General features: G+C 39.1%; 1 protein-coding gene across 3 annotated transcripts in view; it reads right to left on the reverse strand.

Moving 5' to 3' along the window:
• The window catches only part of usp25 (ubiquitin specific peptidase 25), a 36,198-nt gene extending 26,346 nt beyond the window's left edge, over positions 1-9,852 (reverse strand). Inside the window, exons 1-3 of one of the 3 annotated variants that reach the window (XM_082549864.1) lie at positions 9,503-9,852; positions 730-807; positions 301-445 (exon numbers count right to left, since the gene is read on the reverse strand). In XM_082549864.1, the coding sequence (XP_082405990.1) occupies positions 301-445; positions 730-807; positions 9,503-9,544 (265 nt within the window). In that variant the 5' untranslated portion in view covers positions 9,545-9,852. The remainder of the gene's footprint in view (positions 1-300; positions 446-729; positions 808-9,502) is intronic. The other 2 variants (XM_082549863.1, XM_082549865.1) reach the window with 2 other exon arrangements.
• Positions 9,853-12,111: the final 2,259 nt, after the last annotated feature.

Raw genomic sequence — 12,111 nt, forward strand, 5'->3', positions numbered from 1 at the left:
AAGTTGAATGATATGAAGGACTGCAACAGCAGTAACTTGTTCAGCAAATCATGTGATGAAGCAACCAAAGATGAGAAAGGGATGCTTGTTAGCAGTGACTGAAATTTGAAAATAAGAACAGGATTGTTTACAAGTGCATCAAAATGCTAAAATCCCCTTAAGTTAAATATACTTGATTAGCTTAGTCAGCTCTTAATTTATGTGAGTGTTGAAGTGAGCATGTCTACTTGTGGGACCACTGGATGTTGACGTGCTGTTCTGAAACTATAACAGCACCAAAACTTGAACCAAGCTACTCACTCGTGTCTGCCTGGCTGCCCACGCTGATGTATCTGTCGCTGGCCACCTGGGATGTCTGGTAGTAAGTGGTCTCATCTTGTTGAGGAACCTTGGCATTCTTCTCTGTCAGAAAGGCCACGGCTTCACCCAGGTCTCCATTACTCACCTGCAGCAACAGCATGTTTAGGTTAATGTCTCCATGTAATTTAAAGAAAATTATTAGCTGCAGGGAAAGACTAGAGAACCTCAAAAATGCCTGCATTTAATACTCAGTAAAACTTTGCTCTGGGAGAAATGACTGCACAGTGTAACTTGTGTCAACAGTCCCATTAGAATAAACTGACTGAGTTTAAGACAGAAAACTCTCACATTTCCCACTGAAAAAATATCTACTGTAAACACACAATATCCCTGACTTTTCCAGTTTTTAGCCTGTGTTTCAAAATGTACCTGCAGGGCCTGCTGAAGCAACTGTACATCTGTGGTGCCTGTGACCTCCCTCAACTGGTTCAGTAGTGTCTGCTGGTGCTGTTGAAGAAGAAAAATCATCAAGAGGGTGTTGATAACAGAGCCTGAAAATGATGGAAACTATATTTTACAGGTCCAACTTCTTCTTCTTCAAAACACAAAAACCCCGTCACTGGCTTTCCCCCCTTAACTGGGATGAAAAGCCAGCAACTCAGTTAAATCAATAAATAACTTACTCTTAACTCATAAGAATGTACAGAAGTGTATTGGCAGCTAGATGATTTACAAAAAGCACAGCATGTTAATCAATCCCATCTAAGGGTATATGGGAAGGCTCGATATTTAGTGGGAGTTGTTTAATCATTTAATGATTTTATCATAATGGTCTCCGGGAAATTGTAGTTGGCATCTTTCAGTGTCCCTGCCACTTCATGGATAAAATGATTAAGAAAAAAAAATAGGCAGATTAACAATAACAAAATTATTCATTAGCTGGATTCCTCGGGGGAGGGCACAGACAAACATTGCACTAGCTGTCCACACCGTTCCTCAGAGACTGATTCAAATTATCAGGAGTGTTTAACTACCTTGAGCGCTCCTATCGCTCACCTGGTTGAGCAGGTAACACATATGCAGGAAGCCTGCAGGAGCATGGTTTTGACTCTGTCCCTTACCATTCACTGTTTCACAGTCCCATGTACTCTCGACTACGCTGTCCAATAAAAGGTAAAAAAAAAAAAAAAAAAAGGCCAGCCCAATTAAAGAAAAAAGTGTTTAACTGAGCATTGATTAATCAATAACAACCACAGCCACACCAAAGTCACTTTTGCCTCACATTAAATGATCTTGAACAGTTCTCTTACATGATATTAGGCTAACAGCTGCAGTCAGGACACTATTTATGTAGACTGTATTATAGTAGTAATAATAATTACAAAATTAATAATACGCTGTCTGTCTATCTATAGATGGATAGTCTATTACAGACAGACAGATGCAATTCTTTAACTCAAATATAGTAACTTTTTAAAACTCAAAGTTCAAAAACGATTTTTAGTTATTTTCTGCTGGACCTTGCTGCAGCCCCCTAAACAAAAAAAACAACAACTTCCCACTATAAGTCTGCTTTCATTTGATTGGCTGCCTCTTGAAAACAACAACAGCAGGTGGTTGGAGCTTTGGCGTGTGCCTAAGACCACATCAGGCAAGGTTTCTGGATTGTGTTTGTTGCAGTAACGACACAGTGTGAAAGGCAGTGCACCTGTGGTAAATGAAATTATTAATATCATGTAAATTTTGTAACGATAAACAACTTGAACATCCGATACAGACGTCATAAGTCTTGACTGAGAGGTCTACAGACTGTAGCTTTCACAGGTGGAACAGGCGACTGACAAGAATATTCGTTTAAAGGGCTCTTTCATGATTTAGGACTCATTATTGTATGTTATTTACACACTATAAGCTAATTGCACAACAAACACCCATGGCAACGTTGTGCACCACCTATGCGAAAAACATTTCTAAACACTTTCAATGGTGTTGCTCCAGCTACGACACAAAAAGCAGTGAAAAAGAGTGATGTCTGGGAGCACGGCATATCACAAAGCAGCAGGTGTTCTGAGCTATGCTGTTGCACAGTAAACAAACCAGGACAACAACTCCAATTACCAAAAATACTGAATTCTTAATCTTAGATATCAGAGCTGGAAAGCTTGTTGATGCATCGTATACTAATACCATGTAGTTGTGTTTTTGTAACTGCAATACACTACAGGAAGCTATGGGGGCAGTATCACCTCTATCGTCTGCCAAGACTGCACTCAGTACTAACGAAGAAGGACATAGCCTGAGCAGCAAGACAGGAGGAGAGAGAATTTAAAAAATGTGAAAGCATTTAACAGAAAACTAAGAGCTAAATGCAGACTGTGCAAAGTGGAACTTTCCTAACATGACAGCACTACTGCAGTGCACGAGTGTATCAAACACCAGCACCATGGAGCTGTGACCTCGAATGTGAATGGGTCCATTTTAGTGTGTCGCGTTGATACTTTGTTTATGTTAATATTGTACAGTTGGAAACTTCCCCGGATGATGGTTGCTAAACGAACCCCATTTCAGTTTAGTTAGCTAATGAGTGAAATGCGATAGTAAACCATTAAACAGGAGTAGTTACGCTGTCTCTTTGTTTTTGTTTTTTCTCATATTAATGTTAGCGTTTATTCTGAATAATAAACCTCTTCCACCTAATGTTAGGTAGTTAATCTGAGGGTTGGACAACACCACCTAATTATATACATATAATCAAATACACTGTTTAACTGGCATTAAACACTACACCATCTGAAAAACACACTGGTCATGGTCTTTTCTGATTCTGTTTGGTTGTTTTACTAGTATTAAGCAAAAGCGTATAGATGAATTTACCCTGTAAAGAGGCTCATGCACCTCTCAAATGGAAGTCATGACAGAAAGCATCTTTAGCAGGTTTTCAGCAGCTGGGAACATCATCTCAAAGATAAGAGCAAGCCTCACTCCAGAGCATGTCCACTGCAATCGTGAATTCATGCACTGACTCATCTGTAAGTTATGGAAACGTGTTATTTTAGACTGAGTAAAAATCTTTTTGATTTAATTTGAAGCTTTATTTGACCTTATGGACAGAAACCATTTTATTTTCCTATTTGCACTTTAAATACTTTTTGTTTAAATACCACTAACACTTTAATTTGCATTATCCTTACTAATTTCATTTGTATTCTGACACTTCTATTGAGTAATGTTAAAGATACATTCAAATTCATATGTTTCCTGAATGATTATTTTCATTTGCTGTGGGACGAGACAACAGGGTGATACTGACAGGTGGGCAGACCTGAGCAGGTGAGGTACTGGAGTCTAGAACAGGAGGTTTTTTGCCCACAGGAAGCAGAGATAAGAGTTCTTGAAATAATTGCTGACTAATTAACAAATTGAATCATCATCAGAATGCATGATGATCAAAAGTAGGGCTGTGCCATATCATGACATCCAAAATAACCCAAAAGTTTCAAAGTGTTAATCAGGTATTATATACTTCTACGTAAACATTTCCAAACACTACAAAGTCTACTTGTGTGCCTACATTTGCTCTGTCACTACTATTGTCTATAATGCTGCTGGTAACTTGTAGCAACAGATTCACACTTCAGATTAGGTAGTGTGTCATCAATGACTGCAGCTCCTTAGAAAAGGAGGATGGAAAACTCCCCTCACTTGGTTTCTAGTAATAAATGCTACTGCCTGAAGGCTGCAAACACCAATAAACTTAGGTTTGTTTTTTCCTGTGTCGTCATATAATTACCACAAATTTCACTGAAATGTCATGATAGAATTTTGAGACCAAGACAGCTCTAAGACTAAGGCTGTTCAGTAAAAAACCTCAGATTTGCACCAGCCATATCTTATTATCCTCAAGTAAGATACTCACTTCCTCCAGCTCTAAGGAGGTTTTTCTCTACAAGGCTGGAGGCTTAACTTCTGTTTCTGATGGATGTTATGTGATTTTCCCTGTGCTTCTGTCAACCCTCAAGAGTAAATGTTTTTGCAGAGTCAGTCAATGTAGAGAATGAAGGAAAGTTAACACCTTGCAGCAACAGAATATACAACAAGTCCAATTTGCCTGCAATAACCTTTCAAGTTTATAAAACGAGAATACGCAGCTGACAGGAATACACGCTTCCTATCAACCTTCTAGAGGAAGTGATACTCTGACTTTTGGCCTGTCACTACAGAGAACAACTAATCTTACTTAAGCTTAACAAGTACTAACATGCGAGGACCAATGTCTAAAATAAAACATGAGTCAGAAACTGCTCATATGCTTCCTCACACCCGCTTCAGTTGTCATAACATTTAAACAATATTTGTAAGTCCACAGTGAAGACAGCTTTTCTCTAAGGCTTCTGTTACAGCAGGCCTGTTGTGAATGGTAAGGCATGGTGAGTGGTAAAGAAAGCACTGATACAAAGGTAGTCGTAGTGCGGTGGCTCATGCACCTATCCTAATCTAATGAAAACAGAGCTTCTGAAAAGGTTGTCCCAGAGTGAAAACCTTAGGAAGCTCTCATTTCTGTGTTTACATATGGATAAGGAAAATGAAGCTCTTGTCTTGCATTCCTTAAAAACCTATGCACCTGTCTTTTTTTGACGTAAGAACTCTGTACCTTGTTTTTGTTGTTCCCGTTAGGCTTTTGACTGGCTGACATTTCACCACCTGTTGCTATGGCATAACCATGACATCCGGTTGTTCAGTCTGACGTCACTAGCCGTGTCTGGGTCTAAACTCCGCTGCAGGTCCATATATCAAACGATCACTATGGCATTACTGAGAGTTGAAAAACTGTCTAAAGTCTTTCATCTTTAATAAAATGATCAGCGTTCTGCTCTACCAGGTGTAACAATTGAGTTTAACATCCAGGCATCCATGAAAACGGAATTTATGACATTTAACGGAGTTAGAAGTTAGCAGGGAGTTAGCTCGCTAGCTTCTATCTAAATATAATATAGCATGTCCTGACTGCGGGGTTTTGGAAACAAATTAAAACGTACAGCTCTGTTATCACTTCCAACATAAATGAAGACAGAAAACTAAACAGCAGTGACGTTTGTAGGGTTACTGAAGTTTGGCTAGCTGGTATATAATGATGTGCTACGTGACCGCTAGCGACACAGCTATGTTAGCATAATATAAACAAGCTAACTTTTTTTCCACTCGATAAAAGTTAACGTGAGTGTTCTCGGTGGTCAGGAACAAATGTAATCGCATGGCAGGATGCTGTAAAAGGACCAAACTTCAGCCAGGAGAACAACTGAGATAATCCATCCACAATACGAGGTTAGTCATTCATATACTGCTGCATGGGCTGGGCTGTAGTTACATCGTAAGGTTTTAAAAACTGAGCTTAAATAAATGATTAGCGGTAATAAAAGCCGAGGGAGGTCAACAGTGATCACTGACTGTTTTAGGAGCTTTTTGAGATCAAATAGAAGAAAATACATAACATTAAACATGTTAACAACACAAAAGCCATATTAAACGCAGACTACTTTAGACCCGGAAGTAGGATTCATCGCGTCATCACTGAACAACCGGATTGTTCCTTTGCATTTTCACATGGATGTAGATTCTTTTGAAAATGAAAGCAGAAAATCCTTGTTTAAAAACAAAAAGATACCTATGTACATGTGGAAGCAGCCCAGGACAAGAAATGTGAAGGAAGTTGCACCTGTGACAGATATGGGCCAAGACTACCACAAGAACAGTTGCTCAGACACGCACACACGTTTTAAAGCAGATTTTTTTTTGTTTTTTTTAGGGGGGGGGGACACAACCAAAAATGAAGAAAAGAAATTGTACAGACAGGATCAGAAGTCTTTTCAAATTTTCTCATCTTGCTATCTACAGGTCTCTGCATGAAAACCAGCACCACACCCTGAGTGTTGATGGAGCACAACTGACTACAGCGATATCCCAAAACACACTACTCTGCTTTCAAAACAAATCAGACCCAAACTACTTTATACATATACTCCAATCAGAATCAGCAGAAACCCTACATATTTATTAACACAAGACAAACAATCTATTACAGTTAGGGCTGCCACGATTAGTCGACTAGTCACGATTACGTCGACTATCAAAATCGTCGACGACTAATTTAATAGTCGACGCCTCGTTTGAAGCTTTGTAAGATCACAAAAGACGCAGGAATAAGTAGTAGGATTTAAGAGTGTAATAACGGACTGAAACAGAAGATGGTAGCACTGCACGTACAAGGATGCCAGCTGCCGTTAAACCCCGAAGAAGTAGCTCTGTCCCAGAATTCATAGCGCAGCCCAGCTCAGTTTCCAACTGTCACTGTCGCTACCCGAGCCGTAGCGGAAACCCGATCGGTACCCCGCATGCGCAAATCTTACGTCACTTCCTCTCTTTGCCAACATTGCGACATTCAATATATTTGAATGACACGGTTAGCGCCCAGTTAGCTCCTAGCATTTCTCAACAGCTCTGCCTCCTTTTCAACTACGGGGACATTTAAACAATGGATACCTCCGTATACAAACAAATTCACACTTTTCTCCTCAACAGAGAGCGTCCCCCGATTGAACAACAGCGCCGTAAAATAAGAAGAATGGCACCTAATTACAGAGTTAATAATACAGACTTTGTAATATGTCACGTGAAGATTCATCAGCCAGATGAAGTGTTTACTGACAATTGACAGTGATAGCGGACATCATCATCACTATTCCAATCAATCCTCTCCACACAGACAAGCATAAACACACTCAACTATCACTAAATCAAATTTAGCACACGTTTGTAATGACGCTAATTCAGTTTACAATAGGGTTCATTCACTCAGTCAGCAGGTGGCGGTATCCTCTTACACTGGGGAGTAAACTGCCATTAAACGGACAGAAGAAGAAAACCCCTGCACATGCGTGGTACGGATCGGGTAGACCCGATTTGTACGGTCCGACTTTGCACATGCGCAGTAAGGATCGGGGAGTCCTGATCCGTAACTATCTTTTTGTTTTTTGTTTTTGTCTACATTATATTGAAATGTTTCATTATTGGAAACATTTTAAGAGATACTTATTATCCTTAACATCTTAACAGATACTCTGACCCGTAACTATCGTAAAACGCTTCGACCGGAAGTAGACACCTTTCGCGCATGCGGGGTGCCGATCGGGTTTCCGGTACGGATCGGGTAGTGACACCAACAATGGCAGCAGCTAGTTAGTTTTAATATTACTCTTATTATTCTTTCTGGGTCACAAAATAAACGTTTAACATATTTTTAGGCGAGAATATAACTGTGTAAACCTCAAATATCTGCTCAGTTTATCAGGACACCACATATTTTCAAAAGCGCTCCGACGTTTTCGGAGACGTCTGTTACCCACCAGCTCGATAGCTAGCCGGGGGCAAGGCTCACTAGAGCCCGTGAGAACGGCAAATCGTCTTCTTCTTTTTTTCTTTTTTTTTTAGTAAGATACTCTACTCAGGTTAAACATAAATAAGTCACTTAGATAACTTAAAAATGTTATTGTTTGGCTTTTTTTTGTATTTTATTTGTTCCTGAGTAAATCGGTTTGGCTGAGATTAAAGTTCTAGTTTTTACACAGCTGAATAAACGTCAAGCAGACAGCTGATTATCAGAAGTGTGAGATGCTCGAGAATATACTCCGGTGTCCTGTTATATTTTAGATAGCAATGAGTTTATTAAACTTCATCGAAACAATCTGCAAATTTCATTAAAATTTAATAAAGTATCATCTTGTCTTTATTTTTAGTTAGCACATACCTTAAACACTTAAAGCTGTAAGCTAATGCTAGTTATATAAGAGCAGATGGATGCTGGTGCAATAAGCTATACGTTTTACGTCCAATGGATGCATGATCTGATTAGTTGACCAATCGCAAAAATAATCGGTGACTAGTCGACTATCAAAAATCATTTGTGGCAGCCCTAATTACAGTACACATTCAACAGCTGTTGTTGTAGTATGATGTCAGCCACTAATAAGGTCAGGCTGCTCAATAACAGAAAAAAATTCAAGTGTGAGCCATTACAGAGGCTCAAGTATTTAGTTTGCCTAAGACCGTAACTTGTGTAATGAGCCCACCATATGCCTGATGGTGCTTACTCATGTTTTAAAGGCTGGGGAGCTGATTTATTTGAACACAGCAGGCCTGCGCTGCAGAGCTCCTGGACTGTATGAAGTGTAGTAAAGCATCGCTGCAATTACATAAGACTTTTGCAAAAATATGATTTCTTTTACTCTGGACCCGCGGAGCAAACATCTAACCTATGATTAAGCAACATCACTCAAGTGGTTACATAAGTAACCAGAGCTATGCCGTACTGGGCATGGTGGCCACGGACTAAATCGCATAACTAGGCGTCTAAGCAGCGGATCTTAATGCACTTTGGTAAAATGAGAGCGGTGTGATCAAATGTAACATAATAATCTGCCTTCCCGGTTATGAACTGTCACACGCCTGGCTTGCAATCCGAACACTCAATCCCTGCCAAGCATCGTTGCTCGGGTGGGTTTCCACCTTCGCCGTTGGACATGCTTTGTAAACAAAGGTATCAGATATGTGATAAGTAACATAGGAAACATTTGCTCACACAAACAAAGAGTAAGCACTTGATCAAACTAAACATTAATTTATTTGGTGGTGATGGGGGGTAGTTTATCAGAAGACTTCAGCTAAAACCGTCAGAGAAATCAAAGATTTACTTACTATGAAGACGTCGACAAGCCTTGTTTATTTTAAGTGACGAATAGCCCATATTGCTGACGTTACCATGCAGAGCATCATGTTATAATATAGGAATAGCTAGCTTCTGTTAAACGTAACCCAGCGTAAAGGACGATGTTGGGGTTTCAGGTAACTTTACGTGGTACCGTTAGCTATCGCTAACGGCTACATTAGCACGTACACTGGCTAGCAAAATATTGAATAAAGCACTGACCCAGGGTAACGTAAGGCCCAGCTTACATGCAGTTATGTGGGATTTACAAACGGTTCTTCACAAAAGGGTGACGCACGACGTCTTTAAACAACAATTCAAGGTACACCCTACCAACCAAGGAACTAATTCACCCACCCTCTGCGTTCTTTGAGCTCCTAAACTATGTAGGAATACAGTTAAGCTAAAGTTAGCTAGCCACCAAGTTATCATATGGCAGCTTACCTTCTGAGAATGCTGCTGGAGGACATTCTGCTCCACGGTCATGGCCGGTTCAGTGGGAAATTTTGTTAAATTCAAACCAGGAGTAGCAAAATGCACGATATACCGTTCACCAAAGCGATATAAAAAGGAGATGCTACGATGTCCCCTCCTTAATCAGCGACATTACGGACGCCATGGCAGAGTGACTAGCGCAAGTCGTCAGTAGGCATGAAAACATTGCTCTTCGCTGCCTGTGAGCTGGGATCGATTACTCAGGTCTGCTGAACTGCGTTACCATCATGAACGGGACTTTTGGGGGAAATTAATGCAAACTACAATTATAGCCAGAAATTTTGCGATTCATTTGAACCACATTGTTATTGCTTAGCTTCAGCACATTTCTTAATGCACCAAATCGCCAAGGAATTCTTGATATTTTGTTTGTGTTTTAGTGTACTTGAAAACAGAATTTTTCAAGGAATATTATTATATATATATATATATATATATATATATATATATATATATATATATATATATATAAATATATATATAAATATATATATATAGAAATTAAAATGATTTTAAAACAATCGCTTTTGTCGCTTTGTAAGGTAAGGTTACAACTGGTCTTCTAATCGGAGGGTCGGGTGTTCGATCCCTGCTTCTTTGGCCAAGATACTGAACCCCAAGTTGCCCCGATGCATCATTATGTCTACGAATCTTAGACAAAGTGCCCAGGTAGAGTAGAAAAGTGCTAGATAAGCATCAGTCCTTACACGAAAATGTGACATTATAATGATAGACAAGTTCCAAAACTATGCCTTTAAGTAAGGCATACCTCCTTCAACTTACATTCACAGTTTGTACAGTGACCCATCCAATTTCCCATTATAAAGTCAGGTAGCAGAAAAACATACAGTCACTGTTATAATCCTTGGGTGTGAAATACACACACCAGACTGTTAAAGTGTTTGTGTTGGACATGCTCTGACTTCATAGTTTTCATGTGATCCACAAGACTTTTTCTCTTAACCATTGTGTGTGCCACATTCTGGGCAGCTGCCTTTTTCTTTTTCCTCCAAGGAGTTTATGTTTTTGGTACTGTTTGCATGCGTGTCATTCTGTCTGTAAACTCGAAAAGTTTTGAATGAATTCTGATAACTCTTTGGAGGGGTGTAGAGTGGGGTCGTGTTAACAATCTATTAAAATTTGGCTGACATCCACTGAGGTCTTCAAGGTCAACTTAATGATTTATCAGTCACAAACAGACAAAAAGCCTTATAATTTGGAACCTTTTTTCTTATAAGCTTGGTGTATTGTCAACCTATAAGTACAAAGACTTAAAATCTGACCTCTGACATTTTCTTCAAGGTCAATAGATTGACCCGAAGCTCAGAGTGCTAATAATCCTATACACAGCTATTTAAAAACTATGTTTCTTCCTGTCATTGTTTGCATTGAAAACATATAGGCATATAGGGAACTATATATGAAAATTCTAAATATCACGTTACTTTGAACCTCTGGCCTCTTCTTTGTGGTTAAATAGGGTCAAATTTGGATAAAATGTCTGTTATCTCTCAAACTTTGCTTAAAATTCTGCTGCCTATTGGCAACATTTAGGAAATGATACTGGTATACAGTGAGTTTAAATATCACATTATAGTTTGAATCTGAACATTTGACCTCTGATCACACTTTTATGTTTCACATCTGCCGGTTGTGTTAAAGTATATTAAAATGGATCTTTAGTAGGTGACAAATGACAAAGGCATGCAATTTGTTTTTACTGCACTAAAAACTTCTTAAACTGCATTTTAAAAACATAGAAAATAAACTCAATATATAGAAAATTTATAATATTATTTCATTAAAAGTAAATATTGCCTAGCAGTGGTTTGCTCTATCTGAGTCGTGTTTTTGTTGTTTTTTGTGATGTATTAGTATCAGATTCACTTTAATTCTCATATATTGAGAACTGCCTTTCCCTTTAGTATGCCTCCATGCTCGGTGCCCAGTGTTCACCTTCTACTCCTGATCCTTACCTCCTGTAAGATGAGAGGAATCATTTGGCCTCAAGGAGGTGCTACTTTACAATTATATAACAGTCAAATTTCCACACCCGGGGTTTTCACTCGGGGTTCTGGAGCAAAAAATGCCATCCCCTTCCATGAAAGGATGATAAGGATAGAAAAGGCTGCTTGTCAGGCTAAAGATGACTGACAACATTCCTGGTTTGTTCATTTATTAGGGGCAGTTATGATCATTTTCTCCTATCACAGCAACATTTCAAAGCTCATGACATCTGTTACCTTTATGGTATTTCATAGTTTGTGAACGCCAGCGTGGGGGTCTTGCAAGTGTAAGGCACTGAATTCAGCTGTCCACATTCTGTCCTAATTATTCAGACCGAGATAATAACACCAACATCCAAACACTGGGCTTTCAGGTCTGTCAGCTGTTATTAATTCAGTGCAAGATGGAAGAGAACAGTCCTCTCACACAGAACTGGGTCATCCTTTAGATGTTCAGGAATAGCATTGTTGTAATAGTTATAACTGTAGCTGTCAGCATGCTTTGTTAACATGAACTGTGTCATCTAACTAGTACATATAAATATTAATGGG

The sequence above is a fragment of the Aulonocara stuartgranti genome, assembly GCF_965226115.1.
Source record: "Aulonocara stuartgranti genome assembly, chromosome: 10".
Classification (NCBI taxonomy): domain Eukaryota; kingdom Metazoa; phylum Chordata; class Actinopteri; order Cichliformes; family Cichlidae; genus Aulonocara; species Aulonocara stuartgranti.